Below are 23,765 nucleotides of genomic sequence, written 5' to 3'. Positions count from 1 at the left end.
AGTTATAAATCTTAATGACTAGAAGGATAGGGTGCACTCAAGAGCAATAGCGAATTTAGAAGAGATGTGAGTTAGGGGTGGGAGGAAAATATCTCTAAGGCATCTAGTTCTAAATGTCTAATGGACAGTTGATAGCGTAGGGCTAGTTCTCATGAAAAAGACTAGGCCTAGATACATAGATGTGAGAATCATCTTTGTAGAGATAAATGAACCCATGGAGCAGATGGGGTCACACAGAGAGTACAGAGAAAGAAGAGGAGAGGATCTCAGATAGATTATTAGGATGCATCCAAAGTTAGGGTATGAAGTATAGAGTATAGGCTGGCATAAGGGAACAAATGGTCTTTCCAGGTTCTTGAGCCTTTCAAGTATAGGCAGGGGTTGAACTTGCTCCTGGGAAGAAGACACAAAGCCAAGCAATAGAGCAGAAAAAAGAGCAGCTCTTGGACTCCATGTGGAATGGTTCCATGTTGGCTTGGACCTCATGCCTGCCAACATATAGAAGTAAGGAGCAGAGGAATGGCCAGTGGCCACTGATCAGATGATGATTAAAAGAATCAAGTAAGGATGATGTTATGAAAAAAAACAGACAGGGAGGAATATTTAGAAGAGTGTGGACAATGGTGTCAAAAGCTGTAGAGAGGTCAATAATGGATGAGAATGAGACAAGCTCAACAGACCTGCTAAAAATAACTGTATCCTTCTTGTGCTATAATGTGAAACCAGATGGATGAAAGGTTACTTAGATTGTAAATTCCCTGAATTCATTGTATATATGGAGTAATCTTTGCAGGTTGAGAATAATATGGTTATTAGATTCCCTTAAAATTAACATTGTTTTAATGTTCTCACATCCATCTTTTTACCTATTGGATATCGGTGTCTGACAATAGAGACAAGATTTGATCAGGGATAGGACCAGGAGTTCTGGAACCCTCAAAAGCCACATTGAAGCCACAGTAAGGAGTAGTACAACAAGAAGCCAGGTCTCTTACTCACAGTCCAATACTTATTCCAACATATAAAACTGCTTAATGTACCATTCCTTCCCTTTCCTAAGGGATCTAACATAACCCAGCAGCCTCTCAAACCCTCAGAACCATCAAATGAGCTGTGCAATGCCTATGGATACAAGTCACAGAAAAGGAGTATTTGAGGAAACAAGGCAGGGAAGGAAAGAAAAAAAAGAAGAAAACAGGAAAGTAAGAGAATAGAGAAACAATTTCATCATCAATTGTTAAGATTATTTCATTTGTGTCTTGGTATTCCACATGTGAGAGAGAATGTAGCATACTGGCTAAAGAGCTGTTGGACTCAGAGCCAGGAAGACCTAGGTGCAAGTCTCACTTCCAGCACATACTGGGGGATTTGGGCAAGACACTTTACTCCTCAGTGCCTCAAGTGACTTTATAAGACTACACTGCAGAGAAGGCGGGTTTCACTCAGGTTAAATTATTGTTATTCCTTAGCATAATGCCAATATCCCCTTTATCCAGGTGTGTTAAGAAAATGTAGAATTCTGAATTGCTCAGGTTTATGTTATGGACAGCAGAAGTTTCTCACTTGGAGATATACCAATGGAATGAAAGAAGGAAGGAGAGAAAGGGAGGGAAGGAAAGAAGGAAGGAAGGAAAGGAAGAAACCAGAGAGCACAAGACAGGAGAAAAGAAAGAAGAGGGAGAAAAATGGAAGAAGGAAGGAAGGAAGCATGTGAAGAAAGGAAGGAAAACCTCATGCCTAGCCCAATGTCTAAAATAAGTACTTCATTAATATTTAATAATAATAAGCATTTATATAATGCTTTAAGTTTTTTTCAAAGTGTTTTACATATATTATCTCATTTGATCCTCACAACCATGAGTGGTAGTTACTATTATCCCCATTTTACAGATGAAAAAACTGAAGCTGAGAAAGAAAGGTTAAGTGATTTGTCCAGGAAGGATTTGAATGCATGTCTTCCTGATTCCAACATTCTATTTACTGCACCATTTGGGAAATAAATTAAAAACAAAAAAGTGGAGGTGGAGAGGAGCAAAATAAAGGAAGGATAGAATGAAAAAGAGAGAAGTAAAAAGAAAGGTGAATATGTTAAGGAGTAGACAACAATTATTTTTCCCATTTTTCTCCCTGAGTATCTAATTGCTTATATACAACTTCCTGCCCTAGTCAAAGGAAAAGCAATAAAACTGTATGATACTGAAGTGAAAGAGTCGTTTCTGCCCCCAAACTAATGAAATTTTTCCCTACCAAGTCCGTTTGTGGACAGATTCTAGGAAGTTTTGACAGAGCCCTGGAAAGCAGGACAAGGCTTGATTCAGTGACCCAACTAGAACAATATCTCGCCTAAATGCCTGCACAAAGGCAGGAGTTGCCTGCCAGGTCCCTCGTGACACCTGCCATTACCTAACTGTCCTCAGTGGGAATCAAAATCTGCCCTGCTTCAGGTAATGTCCTGCTGGGAATGGCTAAAGCAAAGCCGTGGCTCTTCCACCAAATTGGGATATCAGGATTCTTTTCTCTTTGCTGGTTATTCTTTCAGTCACAGCTGCTTTTTTGTTTTCTCTCTTTTAAAATGTTTCCCAAAACATCCTGTTTAGTGAGGTGTTTAAGACAGAGTGAGCGATGCCTTTGGAGGCAATGTTTTATAGCACAGTTTGTGCACTACTTTATTGCCAAATTAAAATAAAGATGTAATCTGGCAGACATAGCCCACCACTAAACCTTCTTTGGGTGGTTTCCTGTGTAGTAGCAAGAAATAAGTTGAAAAAAGAATGGAGGTGAAGGATTATATCTCCTATATCTTTCTCAGCATCCTAATGAAAAGAAAGGAAACAGTTTTTTATCTGAATGTTTGGTTTGCCTACAGCTTAAGTGCACAAGATGAAAGTGGGAGGAAAAACAAAACTTTCATTTCATTCTTTATAAATATTCAGAGCTATTCCATAGCTTCCAGTCCTGGGTGGCCCATTGTTCCTTTGTGAAGGGTCTAGCACGATGAGTTTAGCTTTGTTCCAAGCATCCTTCATCCTACCCCCTTCTAAGATTTTGCTGGCATTTACATAATGTCTTTTTTTTCCTGGCAATACAAAGACATTTTAAAAGAATTTACACAGTGGATTAGGGGGCTGTGGACTCCAAATATAAGCATCCATCAGCCATCCTACAAAGAAAGATCATCAGGAACATGTTTGAGCTTGTTGGTGAGTAATTACGGTGATTCAAGTTTCATGTCCAATTCAAAGAGCCACCAAATCCCCTCAACCAACAGAAAACTACCTGATTACAGAACTCTTCAATGGGTCTGTTCTTAGACCTTTATTCTTCCTTAATAATAAGAGCTGACATTTTCATAATGCAAAGCAGTGAAAAATCAAGTTTAATCCTCAAAAACGAAACAAAATGGTGACAGGTTCTTCAAGTATTATTATCTCCATTTTACAGATTAAAAGTTAAGACTCAGGTTAAATTGGCTTGGCCAAAGATGATCTCAGAGCTAATAAGTGTGTGAAGTGGAATTTAAACCCAAGTCTCTCCATGAGTATTCATTATATTTGGTTTTACAACACCAAGGAATCAACGGGTAACTAAGCCATAATGTAAGAATCTTTAATCTGGGAACCAGGTCCATGGGTAGATTTCAAGGAGTCTCTGAACTTCACTGAGGAAAAATAAGATTTTTATTTTCACTAAGCTATAACTAAAATTTCTCATTTCCTGTCATTATGAATTTAAAACAACAAGAAGATTATTCTGAAAAGGGCTTTGCAGATCTTTGACAGATTGTCCAAGGGCTCCATGAAACAAAAAAGGTAAAGGACCACTACCCTAATCTTTCACATGAACAATAATTACTGGCTATGCATGCCCTGTTTCACAGGGTAATTCCACTAGTCAGATGATCACAGATTCTAGAGTTGCAAAAGACATTCAAAATCATCTAGATAGATGTCTTCATTTTACAGATGAAGAAACAGGCTGAGAAAAGTGAAGTGACTTGAGCAAGGTCACAGAGAAAAGGTTCACTTTTCAAACTTCTTCTATAGGCTGAGGCATCCAGAAGAAATCAAGAACATGAATCTTTCCACCATCAGCAGCAGCTTTCAGTTTCAGGAGCTTGAACCATAGCCCAGTTTGAGAAAGAGGAGGAAAAAAAGGAGAGTAAGAAAAAGGGGGGAAAAAGCAATAGCAGGGTAATGAGTTAAAGGGGGAAAAAAGAACCAAAGACTCCTACAAGGAAAGGAATCTTACAAATCATTCAGTCAGATCCCAGCATTTTATTGATAAGGAAACAGAGGCCCAGAGAATTCATATAATTTGTTTAAGATTACCCAGAGTCTCACTCCAAATCCAATACTCTTTCCACTATGCCACATTAAGGATGGGTGTGTTTGTGTGTGTGTGTGTGTGTGTGTGTGTGTGTGTGACAGAGAGAGAGAGTGAGAGTGAGAGTGAGAGAGAGAGACAGAGACAGAGAGAGAGAGAGAGAGAGAGAGAGAGAGAGAGATGTATGCATATAGAAATGAAGACAGGAAAGGTAAAGAGAAAGAAAAGGGAAATAAAGGGAAGTAACAAAGGGAGAGAGGGAAGGAGGGATACATGCAGAGGAAGATTTTATTTAGGTCTAGCCTTCAAGGAAGTTTCTTATTTGACTAAGAGGTGCCTAAAGGCAACACCCCTCTTCCGCAGACTTGGATCTTTCCAGTTACACTGATCTAGCAGCAAACTCCAAAGAGCTGAGACCAGATTCTGAACTGTGGGTTCTGCAGCAGGAACAACAGTATTGGTGCCTGTCATGAAGAACTGAAGACATTTATTCATACAGCTTAAGTTTGGGGTTTTTTTTCCCTCTTCATTGGGCAATAGCTGTCAGCCTCCCCATCAAGGACATCATTGACGTTTCCCTGGTGCAGGGCAGTCGCATCTCATCAGTGCTAATAGCCCTGTTGTTCATGGGTGATTAACAGCTATTGTTTCTGTGTCACTGACCTACCTGCGTGGGCACAGCACAGCCCCACTCTGGGGTTGGCATCCACTGGATGCAGCAAAATGGGCTTCAAGACTAAACACCCTAAGAAAGAGGAACAGTTCCCGAGAGGCATGTCCTCCCCAAGGAAATGCTCTAGTTCACAAGCTTATGTTCCATGGTGTCATATCGCCTATATTTAGGCTATCTGATTGATACAGGCCCAAGCTGGCTGTGTAATATAGCCAGTATTTTATACTGAAGTTTCCTTAGAATATTTTCTATATACCCATTCCTCAGAAGAATTCAGCAATAAGGTTGGTTTCAGATAGCATCAGTACTCATTTGTAATCTGTCATTTACCTCATAGTTCTGACTACCCGTGGACTGTTCAAATGTTTCCAAAACTATTTTCATGTCTTCAGTTTCTCTTTCTCCAATTCTCAGGACTTCTTCAAAACCTTTAAGGGCTCTCCAATCTAATTCAATATATATATATATATATATATATATATACACACACACACACACACACATGTATACATATATACATATATTTTTAAATAGTAATTAAGTACCTACTATGTGCAAAATGTGAGTTGAAGTAGTGTGGTGGAATGGATAGAGAACAGGCACCAGATTCAGAAAGAGCTGGGTTCAACTCCTACTTCTGGCACATACTGGCCGTGTGATAATTGGCCAATCAATTAATCTACCAGTGCATCATTCATCTCAATGAGATGATAAATTGCAAAGATTTCCATTGGTAAAAGGTACTTCTTCACCAGGAGTCCCCTTTACCAAGGAAATAACAGGTTTACACAGACATTTTTAAAACAGTCTGGGCCCTGGGTGATAAAAAAAAAATAAAGACCAAAAAGAAGAGCCTCTGTCCTCATGGAGCTTACATTCTATTGAGGAATATAATGTAACAGCATAATAGGAACATAAATTGATAAGCACGTACATGTTTATTTGAAGAGAAAGAAGCAAGCACTAAGAACAAGCACTAAGGGGACCAGGATAGACTTGTTGTAAGAAGTTATCCATCAACTGTTCATCGAAGGAAGCTAGAGATTCTTTAAGAGGTAGAGGTGACAAGGGACAGCATTCCAGGTGTGAGGGAGAGCCTATTCAAAAACATAGGATAGAGGGAGTAATGTGTCACTGAGGATGAGTCAGGTGAGATCATTCAGGACAACATGCTGGAGTCACATCACGAAGTGCTTTAAATGCCAAATGTGAGGGATAGAGAGAGGGAGAGGGAAAGAGAGAAGAGTTAGGGAGATGGAAAGAGAGAGGTGGGTAGGGAGAAGGGAGAAGGTGACCACTTAATAATTCCAAAAGGTCAAAAAGGATGAGGATTTTATCCTTCTTTGTAAGGATCGTGGTACCTGAAACAAGTCTAAGCAGTGAAATGCAGTATAAACAGCTGTGGTTTTAGAGTATGAAACCCTGGGTTAGAATTCTAGCTCTGCTACTACTATCCATGTGATACTGGGGAAATGAGTTAACCTCAGTTTCTTCTACTGTAAAATGGCAATATTTGTGCTGCCACAGGGTTGTTATGAGGACCAAATGAAATGATGTATGGAAAGCATGTTATACCTATAAAGCCCTATATAAATGTGACCTACTTATTTTTGCATATTGGAGTCACTCTGGTTTGTAAATTATAATCTGGTTTCATTTGACCTACACAATAGTTTCCTCTTCTATAAAACTGAGAGGCAATAGGCTTTCATAAATGAAGTGCTGGACCTGTCTTCATAACCTGCCTCAGAAACCACATGACCCTGAACATGTCACTTAAACTCTCAGGGCCTCAGTTTCCTCATCCATAAAGTGAGAGGAATGGACTAGGTAACTTCTAAAGTCCCTTCTACCTCTAAGTCCTCAATTACATAATCCTTTGTGATTGAGTGATAAAAATATGATTGAGTGATAAGAATGGTGAACTAGGTGATCTCTAAGGTTCCTTTTAGCTCTAAATCATATGACTTTAACCCTGAAACAATAATAATTACCCCCATTCTAGAGGGGAGGAAACTAAGACCTGAATCACATAGTGAGTTAAATTAATGACTACTTGACTAGAACCTCCAAATCTCCTGACTCTTAGCTGAGGTCTGTGGTCAGTCCATTATATCAGACCACTGGAGAATGGGAGTATAAAAACAGAGGACCACAGCTTTAGAACAGGAAAAGACATTAGATCAAATAGTCCAGCACCCTCATCTTACATAGGAGGAAACTAAGTCCCAGAGAAAGTAACTAATGTGCCTAAAGTCACAGAATTAAGTAGCAGAACTTGGATTAAAATTAACATCAACTAGATTCTAAAATCCAGCATTCTTTTCATTCTGCCAACCATGAAGGTTTATACTTTTATGTGCCTCCTCCATTAGAGGTTAAGAATTATAACCGGAACTTGTAAATCTTCTCCTTCACTGCTTCACTATCAGAAGGAAGAGTTTCAAGGACTGATTAATATAATGAAATGGGTTGAAGGAGAAATATTCAGTCTCCTGTAGCACTGGACCTGCTTTTCACTAACTGCACAACACTGGACCAGGTGGACGACAGCTTTGCTCTAGGAATGAAAATCAGGCATTACGCTCATTGGTCTGCTAGAAAATGAAATGCTAATTGCAAATCTTCTCTATTTTTAGACTTCACATGCATTTTATTTGGAACTAAGGGCAGTATAAATCCTAAGAATTTCAATTTGCTTTTCCCAGAATCCTAGCGCCAAAATAGACCCCAAGAGATCATCTAAACCACTTCTCTAGCTTCAGGCAATATGAAACAAACACAGCATCCTGGGCAGATTGAAATCTACTCTTTTCCTTGGAATCATCTGTCGACATTCTCCCTACCAGTCCTTATTCAACACTTTCTTCCAGGTGAGGTTCATAACTCCAACTTCCACTAGAGGCCTTGTCTGATTAGTCCCTTTCCATTCTCATTCTTCCTTAACTTTGTATCCTCTACCCCCACCCCTACTTCCACATGCTATCCCTTCTTCTATATGTTATATAGGCCAAGTCAAGTAAGCAAGTATTTATTGAGTACCTATTATATACCTGGCACCACACAATGTGCTGTAGATACAGAGAAATGGAAAATGAAACAGTCTCTGCTCTCAAGGTGTTCCTAGTCTAATGGGAGAGACAACATGCAAATAATTGTATGCACAATCAGGCTATAGACAGCAAAAACTGAAGATAATCTTGGAGACCAATCTATTATTCACCGGGTTATACTCTGCTTAGCTTTGACTTATTGTCAACCTACTTAGGGTATATCTTTGTCTTGTTTCCCAAATTAGTTTGTGAACAACCTCAAAGCTGAGACTGTCTTCAGTTTCAGTGACGTCACAAAGATACTTCCTATCTACCAAGTATTCAGCAGGAGCTTAATCATTGCTCGCTGCCTCACAGAGTGTAACAGTTAGAAGAAATCTTATTGATGTTCCAGTCCAGTCGCCTTCATTTTAGAATAGCCAGGTAAAGGAAACAGTTTTTCTAAGGTTATAATGTTAACAGTATCAAATCTAAGTAAAACTCAAGACTTCTGGTTCCCAGCATTATCCTTCCAATCAAAACAAAAAGAATGGGAGGAACTCCATTTTCAAGAACCTCCTGGAAGGGAAATTATTAACCTCCTTTGGTCACTTATTTCATTATTTATAAGCCCTTTCCACTGATATTCATCAGATCTAACCTCAACCAGTCACTCTATAGCTTCAAGGATCAAGAACCTAGGACAATTTATAATGAAGTTGCCCCTAAGTCCTAAGAGAGAAAAATCAACAAAGTTATTCCATTACTAATTGTCCTCTCTGAAGCCCTATGATTCTGACCTGCCTGCCATATGGGCAAAAAGTCACTTCTGCTACTTCTCATTGCTCACTGATCCCTATCCTCTAATTCCTTTGTTCCCTCTGAAACAACTTATTCTTTTATTAACTAGCAGCTAGGAGCCCCAGTGAAAAGTGTTGGAAGTAAAGTCAGGAATCCTTGGGTTCAAATCCAATCTCAGACACTTACTGGCTGTGTGACCCTTAACAAATCATTTAACCTTTGTTTGATTTAGCTTCCATATCTGTAAAGTAGGGATAACAATTGCACCTATCTCCCAGAATTATGAGGAACAAATGAGCAAACAATCATAAAGCACTTAGCACAGTAAATGTCAGTTGCTACTGTATTATTATTATTAACCAGCATCCCATGGTATGATTAAAAGCACTGGATATGGTATCAATGGACTTGAGTTCAAATCCTGCCTCTGCCACTTAATATTGGGTGACCCTGGGCAAGTCACTTAGCTTTTTTGAGTCTCAGATGGCCCCTTACTTCCCTGCTACTTCTACCTCTGAGTTAAATCCTGTGATCCTTCATGTTAGACTTACTCCTCTCACATTCCTCCCATCTTCTTGCAAACACAGAAACTTGGCTTCTCCCAGAAAACATGGCATCCCCGACTACCTTTCCCAATTCTGGATGTCCCTTCTTTGGTGCTTTGTGGACACACTGCTCTAGAAAGAACAGTTGGCATATTCTATGCTCTTTGAGGATATTTTTAAAAGCTTCTTCTTTGCCGTCACTCAGTAACCTCTATGCCCTCAAGGTTCTCACAATTCATCTACATCACTGGATACAGTTCCTAGTTGATGGCTAAATAGTTTTCCTACTGACCTCCAAACAAACTCCTAGTTAGGGACTTCAATATTATCTATTGATGTCTGCTTAAAAAAAAAGAAAGAAAGAAAAAAGAAACAAACAAAACCTGATTGACTGGTAATCAACTTCTTCAACTCCCACAATTAGTAAATTTATGCTACTGCAGCCACCCAAAGAGATGGCCCATCCTTGGAGCTCAACATCACCCTTAGCTATTCAACTTCCACAATTCAGATTTTGACATACCGCCTTCTGATTGCAACCTCTAATTCTTCTATTTTGTCCTTGACCTCATTCCTCATCTCTCTCTCTCTCTCTCTCTCTCTCTCTCTTCCAGCCTACAGAAGCTTTTCAGCTCATAGATATTATCAGACATACCTTGATGTTCACACTTCCAGTTTTCCCTTATAAAAAAGGAAAAACAAACATTAAAACAGACACACAAGCCATAATCCATGACAACGGTGCAACACTTCATACCCATAATCCCTCATCTTTCCAACAAAAGGTTAGAATTACAGTTCCTAATTATTTCTTTCTAGCCAAGACTCATAAATGTATTCTTCATCTACACTGCCACCTCTAGTGACTCTCTCCAACCCTACTTTCTCTGTCCCTCACTGCCTGAGTTTGTCTCCACAGCATCTCTCATATTTGCTTCCTCTCCACACATATGGCCTAATTCAGACCCTTATCACCTCTTACTTAAACGACAGCATTGGCTTTCTTCCTAGTTTCTCTCCTCTGCAGCCTATCCTTCTTTGTAGCTGCCAAAATAATTTTCCTAAAGCCCTGCTCTGACAATGGCACTCCCCTGTAAAGAAGCTCAATAGCTCCTTACTTACTCTGTAGTGGTATGCTACGTTGTCATCCAAAGTTAACGTCATTCACAATCTTCCTCCAGCCTCCCTTGTTCCAAGTTTCACAAGATTCTCCATCACATACTTTACATTCCAGTCACAATGGCACCCTTTCTAATCCCCATATGTGACATTCCATGCTTCACGACTATCTTCCCCATCTAGAATTCTCATCTTCCTTACTTTCACCTCTGGGCATCCCTACTTCCCTTTAAGGCTCAGCTCGGTGCCACAACCCAGACAAGACGTTTTCTTGACAGGTTCCCACACCCCTCCCTACCAGTTTTTAGTCTTCTTTCTGCCCCCTCTAAAAGTACTTGTCATTTATCATAAGGTCATAGATTTAGGAGCTAGAAGTGACCTCAGAGGTCATTTAGTCTAACCCCTAATTTTACAGATGAAGAAACTGAGTCCAAGAGAAGCAACATGTCTTGCCTAAAGTCACTGATTTCACAAGTAACAGGGCCAAGGTTTGAACCTGGTCTTCTGACTCGAAACCCAGCGTTTTCTCCATTGAACCATTTTTTTTAATGTGTTCTTCAACAGGATGTCAGCTCCGGGTCACTGGACCCCAATTCAAAACATACCTCTGAAGCTTACTCCCAGTGTGACAAGTCATCCTCCCTGGCCTCAGTTTCCTCACTTGTAAAATATGGGGGTTGGACTAGATGGACTTCAAAATTGTTTCCAGCTCAAAACTATAATCCTATAGGACAGAAACTATTTTGGGTTTTGCCTTTGTAGCTTGAGTATTTAGAAGAGTGACTAACATAATTATTAATTAACAAATGCTGAGGGGATAGAGGATAGTTCTAGGATAGAACTGAATCTGTGATTCCATTGATACAGGAAAGTCTGAGTGGGGAACTTCCTCCACGGAAGTAGGTCAGCACTTTCTCTACCACTTATAGTTTGAGAATGTTGCCTAGAAAACTGAAGGTTAAATGATGTAGTCAGAGTCACAGAGCCATCATGCATCAGAAATGGTGCTTGAACCCAGGGCTTCCTGGCTCTAGGGCCAACTCTCTATCTACCGTGTCATATTGCTTCTCAACAATCTATTGAAATAAATTAATTCTAGAGTCTATCAAAGGGTCATTTAACTGAATCTCTCAAAGAAGCTAAACCCTATCAACAAAAACCTTTCCTCAGCTCCCCATCTTTCCCTGCCAGGGCACTTGGCACAAAATTCAAGCCTCTTTAAAGAACAAAAGAAATCATTAGACAGGAATCTGGGGAAAATTAAATATTGGTCTTTTACTCCAGAGCTCTGCCAAGCTGTCTCAAAACAACGCACTCACCTTTTGGTCTTGACTATATGCCAGGATCCAGTCCTCTTGCTTGGGATGGAAAAGTAGGCTTTGGATGTAAAAGTTCAGCCGATACTTTTGATAGGTTGCCCCTTCATCAGAACTGATCAATAAACTGCTCTCAATCTCCGGGTCTGTGAGTAGCATGATCTGTAGGGAAAAAAACAAAAACCAGAATATCAAACCTACCTTAGGAAAAGGAAAAAGTTTGAGTCAAATAAACTTTGAAGAGAAAGGAGAAAGACTAAATGTCCTTGACCTAAAGTAAACTCAAGACCCGTTCTGTTCCAGCCTCCTTTCAGGCACAACTAGCAACCAGGATATTTAGGCTAAAAGCAGGGGAAGAGAATTAGAAGGGCAGTTCCATCCTTCTTTGGAGTACTTAGAGAAAATCAGAACCGAAAGGTCTTGGAGATCATCAACTCCTAGTACTTCATTTTACAGATCAGGAAATTGAGGCCCACAGAGAGAAAGCAATTAAGCTAAGTCAAAGGTCAAGTTACTGGCAGAGTCGAGACTAAACCACAAATCTCCTCTCTCAGTATTCTCATCATTACATCACATTTCTTTTCAGTGTTTTTTTCCACAATGAGATCACTTTGCTTTACCAAATAAGGCCTTTGCACCTCTTTTTCTTCCCATATAATTTAATATTTTTCTTCTTCTTCATATAATAAGAATATTTGCTGCAGTAGGTTATATGATGTGCATGATAGAGGGGCTGGGGGAGGGGTAGGAAAGGACTATTTCAAGCCCTATTCAAATTCAAAACTCATCAACAATTTACCAAGCCATCCATTATATATAGAACATACATCAACCCTAGGAGAAATACAAAATTTAAATAAATTTTGGTTCCTGCTCTCATGGAGCTTACAGTCTAAAATGACAATAAATAAAATGCATAGCTAACTATAATACAGAGTAAGTGTATCATAGTCTCCATTCTGGGAGCAGTCCTAAACTTGCAGAGGTGGTGATACACTGTCTTATTCAACATCATTGTGGAAATTGTTCTTCATGTTGTATTTGTAGTAGAAAGACAGTTATCTTAGACTGGATTAATAAAAGAATAGTGTCCTGAATGAGGGAAGTCCTAGGCACATTGTACTTGGGTCTGGTCAAGAAAAAAAAAAATCAATGATGATGTTCAGTTTGGGTTGTAGCAGTTTAAGAAAGTGACTGACATACTGAGAAGCATGCCCAAATGAGAGCGACCAGGATGGTAAAGAGATACAAGAACAAGCCTCATGAAGATCATTTGACAACAGGGCATGCTTAACCTAAAGAACAGAAGAATTAGAAGAAAATAAAATCAAAAAGTTTCAGAGTTAGAAAGGCCCTCAGGGGCCAAATAGTCTAACCCATAGCCCAAAAGAAGCATCATAAGATCAAGCCAGGATTATGTTGGAGCCAGCTCAGACCAGCTCCCGAGAGCCAATTCAATTCTCAGTGTGAGCATTTACACTTCAGAAATTGGCAAATGCTATAAATCAGAGCTTAATTATTGTTTTGTTGATTATTTAGGCTTAAGAAGATGTGAGGGAGAAAATGTTAGTGACTCAGTAAACTTAAAAAATGCATACCCCTTCCCACCTGCTAGGAAAGCCAGCTATTAAACATTTAATAGCACACCTCTGAATCTATCCCACTATAATATACACATCAAGTGGCCATCCAGTTCCCTCTTAAAGATATGATAGCTGTCTTAAAAAATATGTGAAAAGCTGTCAGGTTGAAAAGAAAATGAATTTGTTTTGCTTGGTATCAGAGGGCAGATCTAGTAGCAAGAGGGAAAGCTACAGAGAAACTGATCCATGTTAAAGACAAAAACTATTTACTAAGAATTCAAGTCATTCCAGAGTGAAGTGGGCTGCCAAGGAAGGAGTAGGTTCCCCATCACTGGAAGTCTTCAAGTAGATGCTTAAGACTACTTAGCAACAGTTATAGGGACTGAACTAGACGACTCTGAAGTCTGATCTACCTCTTAGATACTGTATTTTGTTGGTTTTGCCCTTACCTGTGTCCAGGTGTGTAAATAAGTGAACTACCTAGGCCTCAGACAACGCTTTTCCTGAATTGTGATCATCAATGCACCAAAATTTAGTAGGGCATTGCTTGTTGTCTTGTATTATATACTACTTGATTCTGCTAGTTCTTCAGTCTTGTCTGTACAACTAAATTGTCAATTTCTCAGGAGCAAAATACATTTATTCTACTTGTTTAATATCTCCCACTGCACCTTTCATAGTGCTGGGCAGTCGACATCCTTATGCACTGAAAAAATAATTGTTTTTGTGGTGTAATTTTGGTGGGGGTCCCAAGAAGGTCCTAATTTCTACTCCCATCTCCACATAATGCCTAAAATTCCAGATTCAATATATATTCCTTTGATTGAGAATTCATTCCCCCTTGTAAGCAGGAAGTAGTCATCAACCATTTTTGCCTTAATGCAAATGAGTTGAACTCCTCCCCTATGGAGGGTAGGGGAAAGAAGAAAAGGGAACTAGCATTTATTAAGCGTCTACTATGTGCCAGATTCTGTTCTAAACACTTCAAAAATATCTCATTTGATCCTTACAACAACCCTGGAAAGTAGGTGCTATTAATATCATTTTCTTTACAGTTGAGGAAACTGAGGCAGAGGTTAAATGACTTTTCCAGAGTTAAATGAGAAGTATCTGAGGCTACATTTGAACTCAGGGTTTCTTGACTTCAGCTTTAGCACTCTATTCACTGCAGCGCCTTAACTGGCTCCAGCTGCTCCCTGGAACCAGCCAATATCGTGAGGCAGGGGCTATAGGGAGGTGATACTTAACAAGCAGGCTAATGGCAAGCTTTGGATAATTCCTAATTTTTCCTAAGATTGGTCGTGCCTGGGCACAAAGGTTATTAACTGTTTGACAATGTGAATACAGACCAATTGTGTCCCAAGGGAGAGCATTCCACCAGTAAACTCAGTCGCTAGTTTCAGCATCTCAGTTGCCTTTGGATTAAGCGCTGCCTCCTAATGGCTAACCCCAATTCTCCAAGGGGCTGTTTCATGGCATTTCTTCTTGGCCTGTTTATTCTGCATAGAGTCTGTCTGTCACGGTGAATCTGTTTCAGCCTGTTGGCTTAAGAGCGCTGTTAAAGGCTCTGGGCTCAGTGGACTGTGTTTAACACACTCATTAAAATAATAACCAAAAAGTGCAACCACTTGTGTACATTTGAATGATAAAAATCTAGATGTGGAGTGGGAACAGTCAGATGTGATAAAGCAGATGATTGATTGATTGGAAGGCATGCTTAGCAGAATTCAGGAAAGCCAGACCTGCCTGACTGCCTAAAGAACACAGAATCATAGACCATTTGGGTTGGGAGAGTCCTTGCAACCATTTTGGAAGAAACTTTCTTATTTTAAAGATGAAGAAAGAAGTGTCAGCAAGGTTAACATCCACTAAGAAATTTGCTATTACCGCAAACTCAAGGTGAACTAAGTGAAATTCATTACCTTCCTTCCAATATGTCCCCTGCCTTTCCCAAAAGCCCCATTTATGTAAATGGCACAAACATTTTCCCAAGAACCCATAATTAAAACCCTAAACTTGTTCCTGATCCATTAGACACCGGAAAAATGCTAAATGTTTCCTGCATCATGATATTTCATATTGGGTTAGGTCAGTCTCTCCATAGGCCATGCAGACCATGTTGCTAGTTTTACAACATGGAAGGTATTGGGGAGAAGGGGATGGGTGCTACCAGTAAATCTTTTTTTCTTCCAATTTTATGCCTCTAGAAATTTTTGATACAGTATTGCTGCATCATCAAGTCTCCATGAGTCCACTTTTCCCTAATGGAAATGTAACCCTCAACGAAGTCTCTAGATGTATGGCCTATTTTGGTACTCATGACTTCTACCCCATCCACTTATGAATTGGCATGCAGTGTGTTTTTTCAGAGAAGGATGAGCAATGTGCCTAATGTGTGGCTATATGAAGAGAAATCATTGCAGTCACAGGGTTAAAGACTACCAGCCAAGGACACAGACTTTTCCAGGAAGAGGAAGAAGAAAAAGGTGGGGGAAGTGAAGCAATGTCATAAAAAGAGCATCACACCAGGCACACACAGAGCTTTCAAAAGCATTTGGAGGCAATCGTATTAAAAACTCAGGATAGTTAGTGTCACAGTGTAAAATGTTATGCTGTCATCGCAAATGGCACATGAGGCTCGTATATAAGACAAGCTCAGCCGGAGCCGTGTTTATGTTTTCCAGGATGAATTTAAAGCATTGTTCAAGTCTTCCCACCCCCTCCTTCCCCAGCAGCAGGATAGCAGAAGAGTAGTGTAGGTGTCAACTCCATGGAAGGCAGGATGGAAAACACACCAAGGAACTGGGGACTTTAATTACCTTTCATTCCATAGTCCAATGACAATATTGCTCTCCAATGATAAATTCTCACCAAGTTACATGCCTCTCTCTTGTATTCACTAGGCAACCATTGTCCCCTCACTGGCTGACTGTCACAAAGACAGACATCAGGTGATCTGCTAAGTATAAACTCACATGGCTTCATTAAAATCTATCGCACACATTAAGCAAGGCCATTTAGATGTCTCCTAAACTAGCAGGCATACATCCAGGAGATTTCATATTTGCCAGGATATAAAAGCTGTCATATTTTGAATAACGAATATGCCATCAAATGATCATATTGTTTTGTTTCTCAAACCACAATTAACAATAATGTATAACAACCTTCCCCCACTACCGCCAAAAAGTAATTTCCATGGTAATATGGAAAGGCTCAATTTTATAGAGCACCTATTGACTGAGATGAGGTAAATTTTTATTCTCTCTGTTTCTGTATTTCTCCTTAAGCATGCCCTGTTCCTATCTCTTCTAGTGTCTACAAATCTCATAGTAAAATATTAATCATGCCACTCCTGGCCAACCAGTCCACGCAAATCAAAACCCTGGGGCCTATAGAATATCTCCCAAATTATACTGGTTTCTATCCCGGGAAGCTGATGCTATTAATGTCCTGATAAATGCAGTTGTGTCTATATGATGTCATACATCCAGGTAAAATTGGAAAAGAATAGGCTCGTTGACTAAATTTTTCTAAATGTTGAGTTATTTGACACTTCACAGATAAAATGTCTTAGATCATTCAATTCGGGTTAGTTTTTGGCTTTGTCTGGATGATGTCTGTATAGGTACAAAAAGTTCCATAAAGTCCTCACAGCAGCCTCAAATATCGATGGGAGTCTGACATCCTTGACAAGTCAGTCAAATCTTCCCTCTCCCCTTCCCTTCCGTCTACCTATTATGACTGCCTAGGTGGGTGGGGATATGGAGAATCTGTACTGAGCAAATCTGAGTCATTCAGTGGTTCATTTTTAAAGCCACCCCCAATCAGACGACTTGTGTTCAGTAACACTGAATAGGCCATATTCCAAGAGGAAGGACCTAAACAAAGCATTCTGAGTCCTTCATTCTCTAGAGTAAACACAGCCACTCTTCAGACAGCTTAGAGCAACACCCCACAAATTCACAATCTTTGGCAATTTGATCTGGGCTGAGTGGAAGATAACCTTCTTATTCTCCATGAAGAAAGAACCTGCTGAGAAAATTAAGCACAGGTCTAGTGCCCTATTTGTTCTTCTTCAAAAACAAACCTTTATTAAGACTTTATTAGTTAATGCCTGTATACAAAAATTAATTGCCAATTAGCCTTCTCCAAACAGGCCTGGCAGGACCTCTACTGGTAAAAACTTTAGAAGTAATTATTTGAGGTTTTGTCCCTTTTTCAAAAACTTGTAAAAAGTTATAAGTATTTTACAATTCATACTTTCCAACCATTCAAACAAACTAGTTCTCTTCCAGCATGATTTAGTTCCCATAACCATCTATAATAATAATTCTTATTATTACATTTGGAGCTTTTCAATTCTTGAATATTATTTTACTAACTACCACAAATCCAGGTACCTAGCCAAGAGGATTTGATTAAAGGGTTAACAAAATCTCTGAGATACTATTCCTGACTTTTTTTCAGAATTCAGAACCTCCTTTCCTTATAGCGCTGTTTCACCTTTTAAATGGCACACAAGGAAAGGGGTGCTAACTTGATGAAGGATCTGGACTCTTTCAAATCTGTTTCAGATCTGCCACTCTTTAGAGATTCCACTTTCTTTGTCTCTCTATTTCTTTATCTGTAAAATGGGAATAATAATGGCTAACTTGTATTTTTATCAGACCATTGTAGGGATCAAAGGAAACAATGAACGGAGAAGGTTTTGTAAACTATAAAGTGCTATGTCAACATAAACTTTTTTTTTTCTTTCACTTTTTCTCAAGCCCCAACATGAATGAAGTTTTTCTCTGAGATAGGGAGGGTGTAGACAAGGGGAAGATGCAGCATCAGGCAAGGAAGGTCATTATTCTTTGCTTGGATCAGTCCACAAGTCATTAGAACCAGTTTACTTATGCCTTGCACAGTGTGCCAATGCTGCCCTCAGTGAAGTTTTAGATGAATTGTTTTTCACGGAAAGTCAATAATGGCAACAGAGGCTCCACACCCAAACTCCAAGCATTCATTCAGCACTGGCTGTGGGAAAAAGAAGAAACTTTGTTTGCTTTTCAAGAAAGTGATAAATGAATATGAAATACAATTTATAGATCTCAAATACATTGCCTTTTCTTTTTCTACTTACTTTCTTTTCATTTTTTTTATGTATTGTTCTTTCAGCTCAATTAACAGCAGGATGTCTTTCAAAATCAAACACGACTTGCCTTTGTCTGACTTGTTCCAAACATAACAGCATGGGGCTAAAGCATCTGAGTCTATGAATGGTGAGGGATGCTATTCTAAAGACTTCAAGGCCAAACAGGGACTCTGCTTTGGGCATCCATCCTGAAAGATCACTTCCAACTCTTCTGGGTCTGTCTTTACCCTGTTTCAGGGTCCTGGAATGCCATCTCTCTGAGAAGTCTCCCTTCCCTGATTAATCCCACTCTGCCTAAGATTTTAGCTCTCAGCATTTACCCCTACATGTATTACAGCTCAGAAAGTTCCACCTTCCTTCCTTCCTACACAAAGGTTCTCTTTGACCTGATGAATCATCTCAGCCCTCGTGCATGCAGCTGTGTGGCCTTTCTGTCTATGTCTAGGTTAAAACTGTCATCTGAGTGTTAATCAACAGGCAGACTAGACTATAGCTGTCTGATTTGTTCTGTGTAATCTTAACCCCATTCCAGGTTCAGACAGGCACATAATAAGGATTTTGGATGATGATGAGAGTGCAATGGGGGGGGGGGGAAACAAAACAAAACAAAACAGCAATAATAGAAGTCTGGGTCTTGATCTATCACTTCATTTAAACAACACAGAAAACATTTTCCATTTATAAACAGCCTAAGTGGCTATTTGCAAACCTTTGGCCTCAAAATTAAAAAAAAAAATAAATTAAACAAAACATAAGCAGAGTGAGTAATTTTCTGACCAAAGTGGGCAGGAAGTTGACTAATACTGATATGTGTTGAGCATTAATGTTTTCTATCCCAGGCAAGGAGGTGGAGGAGCACTCTAAAAGCCTGTCAATTGGCAGCTTTTTCTAGGAGAGCGGTACAGAAAGTTAGATACTACCCCACAATGATCCTTGAAAAGGAAATCAGAAAATACAGATAACTGGAGAGATATAGCATATTGTTGTTCAATCATTTCAGTAGCATCCAACTTTTTATGACCAGATTTTTTTTTGGTCTGTTTGTTTCTTTTTTGTTGCTGTTGTTTTTTGTTTTGGCAAAGATATACCATTTCCTTCTCTACTCATTTTACAGATGAGGAAATGAAGTAAATGGGGTTAGGTGACTTGCCCAGAGTCACACAACCTGTAAGTGTCTAAGGCTGGATTTGAACTCAGGAAAAGGAACATTTTTACTCCAGGCCCAGCACCTTAACCTGATGAATCATTGTGTGCCATCCACCTGGCCCATATAATGTATTAGAGTGGTAATGTATTAGGGTGGTCCAATCCTGGAGAAGAGGGAACTCAGGGCTACAATGTGGTACAGTGAAAAGAATATAGCCTATGTAATCAGAAGACTTAGTTTTAAATACCTCTACTGACACAAGTTACGTTGGGCAAGTCACCTATGCAAAAAAACCATGAAACCAAACATTTTATATAGACCATATTGTTCAATACTAAAGATGATCACTCAGAACTCAAAAATCAGGAGAGCTAGAACAAACTGTTTCTTTATAGTAAAAGTTTCTAAAAATTACATACCCTTTGATGCAAGAATTCCTTGAAACTTTATTTATTTAAATATTTATTCACTTCCACAAGATTTTGAGTTCCAAATTTTCTCTCTATCTTGCCCCTCCCCCTACTCTAAGATGGCATGCATTCTGAATACCCCTTCCCCCAATCTGCCTTCCCTTCTTTCACCCCTCCCCCTTCTCTTATCCCCTTCTTCTTTTATTTTCCTATAGGGCAGGATAGATTTCTACATCTCATTGCTTGTATATCTTATTTCCCAGTTGCATGTAAAAACAATTTTTTAACATTTGTTAAACTTGATGGAGTCAACATTTGTTGACTTGTTTTTCATTATTTTCTTGCATCACTCCCATTTCTCTTCCCAGTTTTCCTCTACTTTTCTTACTTGCTTCTCAAAATCCTTTTTGAGCTCTTCCATGGCCTGGGACTGATTCACATTTTTCTTGGAGGCTTCGGATATAGGAGTTTTGACTTTGCTGTCTTCTTCTGCTTGTATGTTTTGATCTTGTCACCAAAGTAAGATTCTATAGTCTGACTTTTTTGTGATGTTTGCTCATGATTACAGCCAATTATTTGACTTTTAAACTCTTTGTTAACATAGGGGTCTGCTTCCAGTGTGGAGAATGTACTGTCCCAAGCTTCAGGGGTTTTGTGCAGCTGTTTTCAGAGATACTTCTAGTGACCTGTAAATTTTCAGTTCTTCCAAGATGATATGATCAAGGGTGAGGTGTTTACTCCTTTCCTGGCCTGGGCTCTGGTCTGTGATTGACTACAAGCACTCTTCTCTGACTTGGAACTGTGAGAAGGAATCCCTCTCCACTGCCACTACAAGCTCCACCATGACAGCATTCCTCCTTGCCCAAGGACCATCACCTAGAACTGCAACCAAGATTCAAGCATGGGCAAAGCAAGAGAATCCTGCCTCAGCACCAGCAAAGAGATCCCTGCAATTCCCCTCTGATCAGTTGCTTGATCCCCACTCTATCTGTGGGCTGAGAGCTCCAGAAGCAGCTGTCACCCTGGGGCTGCGCAGGGACTGGGGTTGGACCAAACTCCTCTCTCACCACAGTCGATAGACTTTTCTTACTGATCTTCTAAGTTGTCTTTGGCATTTGTGGGTTGAGAAGTCTGGAAACCACCACAGCTTCTCATGATTCAGTCTCCTGAGGCCTGCTCCAAGATCATTGAGGCCAGGTCTTTGCTTGTGTGACCCATGCTGAAGTGCACTCCTGTCCCAGACTGGAGCAAGAGACCTTTCCTGTTGACCATCCAGGTTGTCTTGGGCTGGAAATTTGTTTCACTCTATCTTTTTGTGGGTTCTGCTGCTCTAGAATTTGTTTAGAGCCATTTTTACAGGTATTTGGAGGGGTTTGGGGGAGAGCTCAAGCAATTCACTGCTTTTACTCTGACATCTTGGCTCCACCCCTGAAACTATTATCAAAAAACAGATTAACCAAAAATCCTCCTGTCCAGCGTTATCAAGTTGAACCATCCACTGAGTGTGAATTTAAGAAAAGAATGTTGAAGAGTACCCAGATATACCCAGATAGGCACTGGAGGCTCAGCCCCACTTGAAGAATTAGTTGATGATTCCTAGTCCCTGAAATCACTATATTTCATGAGCCCTGAAACTTTTTGACTGTATACATTGACATATTGGCTAAAGCATGGTAACTGCTGAAGCCTTGGAACTGCTTACTCCCCTGACCACATATTTTACTGCAACTCCTACTATCTGTCTTTTCAATTTGTCACAAGTTGCAACTGGATAAGTGTACATTCAGTGCAGTCCATCCCAATTCAGAAAGAGTTCAGAATAGATGTCCTGATGACTGATGGCAAAGATTGGGTATTTGAAGGAGAATGGGGGAGTGTATTTTCTGGCATGCCTTTATTTTTCCACATTCCATGTCACAAAGATGCCCTTTATGTTCTAAATGTTCAATGATGAAAAGGAGAAGAAGGAGGGAGAGAGGCAGAGAGGGAGAGAGGGAGAGAGGGAGAGAGGGAAAGAGGGAGAGAGGGAGAGATACTATTTTAATTGGGCTTTGCACAAACAATTTTTCTTTAAAAGAGAACAAGTATTCCTATTCACTATTCAGAAAATATGGTCATGATGTTTAATGCTCTACCAGTTCTTTCTTCCAGTTTATCACTTCTAAGCCTTGGGGAATGGTGGGTCAGGGATATAATATTATTTGCCTTATGACAAGACTATACAAAGTATAGTGAGGCAGTGACTATTGGTTGTTGTTTAACATTAACCTATTCGGTCTGAAACGGTCTTAAACATATTTTTGAATAACCAAAGATGAGGAGAAGGGCCTCATTGGTTCAACTTTTTGTGTTCTAAAAAATCAACGAGATATTTTGAAGAATCTTCCCACATTCTTCAAAAGATCCCATTCTTCACCTGTTCTTCAAAGAGCTAAGAAGGAAATACAATGTCTGTTCCATGTCCAGCCAGAAAGACAATGAGGTTCAGGGGGTTTGGGGGCACCACTAAGAAAATGAATAAAGTTATTCAAGTTAACAGAAAAAAATGTCATCTACACTGAGTATGACCAGTATGACAAAGTTAATAGACCAGCTGTCCAAGTGGACATTCACCCTTGCATAATGGCTATTGCCAGACTAAAAATGGGCAAAGATCACAAAAAAAGATTCTTCAGTACAATGTCATATCTTGACAGTGAAAAAGGAGAAAAGCAAATATAAAGATGAAACTATTCAAAGATGAAATCTGAAGATGTGAGAAAAAAATTACCCAATGTACAATTGTAATTAAACTGCTAAAATAAAAACAAAATACAAAACAATTTCCATATGTACAGAAAATGTCTATAGCTGCAGCCAACATAGGAACCAGTTGCTTACTTCAAGGATATTCAAGCATCTTTAAAATCCCAGAGTTGCTGTATGTTCTCACTTCAGCTTTAATTAGAACACACCATTTTGGTTATCACAAACCCTAGCATCATAGCTCTCTTGATCACACAACTCCTCAAAGATCTCTAAATGCCAAGAGGTTATTATTGTCTTAAAATCTTAGCTATTATCAGGAAGAAGCCATGATGCTGGAAGAAACTGATATCCATCTTCTCTGTTCATGGAAAAGTTTACAGAAAATGATGCTCATTTAATAGGACATCTTTTTAGCACAATGGCAATGATAAAGTGACATGCTTTAGAGAGGGAAAGATACAGGAGAAGAGGGGAAATGGGGGAAGAGGGGGAGAGAGAGAGAAAGATACTTACCTACCATTAATTTTGAATATTGTGATTTGGAAATGGGGAAAAAATTCTTTTGGCAAAGAATAAAAGTTGGAAAGTTGGTTTCAGGGGTTTGGAAAAATATCAACTTGAAAGAGAGCAGAAAGTCAGTAATTTGCACTAATGAGAAGGAGAACCAGTGGCAACAAATCCATTTGGAAAATTAGTTAACAGAATATGTCCATATACAGTATCTGAGACTCAACTTTCTTCATCATCTTGACAAACGTTTTTTAGTTTTACTTATGCTAATACTTTGTGGTAAACTGGCAAATACACCAAAGAGTATCAGGGAAGATTAATGAAGCCTCAGCAACACAAGACCTCACTAATGTATTTGGCTATTAAAGCTTTCCTGAGAAGTATGTGGAGACCACTCGGGGTTTCACCAGAAACAGGA

The 23,765-nt window shown here is 39.4% G+C and overlaps 1 protein-coding gene across 1 annotated transcript in view; it reads right to left on the bottom strand.

The window, feature by feature from the left end:
• The window catches only part of SORCS1 (sortilin related VPS10 domain containing receptor 1), a 700,512-nt gene that overhangs the window by 221,693 nt on the left and 455,054 nt on the right, over positions 1–23,765 (bottom strand). The window contains exon 5 of the mRNA XM_027852142.1: positions 11,813–11,971. Within this exon, the coding sequence (XP_027707943.1) occupies positions 11,813–11,971 (159 nt within the window). The remainder of the gene's footprint in view (positions 1–11,812; positions 11,972–23,765) is intronic.

Source organism: Vombatus ursinus, unplaced genomic scaffold, assembly GCF_900497805.2.
Source record: "Vombatus ursinus unplaced genomic scaffold, bare-nosed wombat genome assembly UNPS02009205.1, whole genome shotgun sequence".
Classification (NCBI taxonomy): Eukaryota; Metazoa; Chordata; class Mammalia; order Diprotodontia; family Vombatidae; genus Vombatus; species Vombatus ursinus.
Note: the sequence above shows the minus strand (reverse complement) of the source record. Positions and strands in the feature narration are given on the sequence as shown.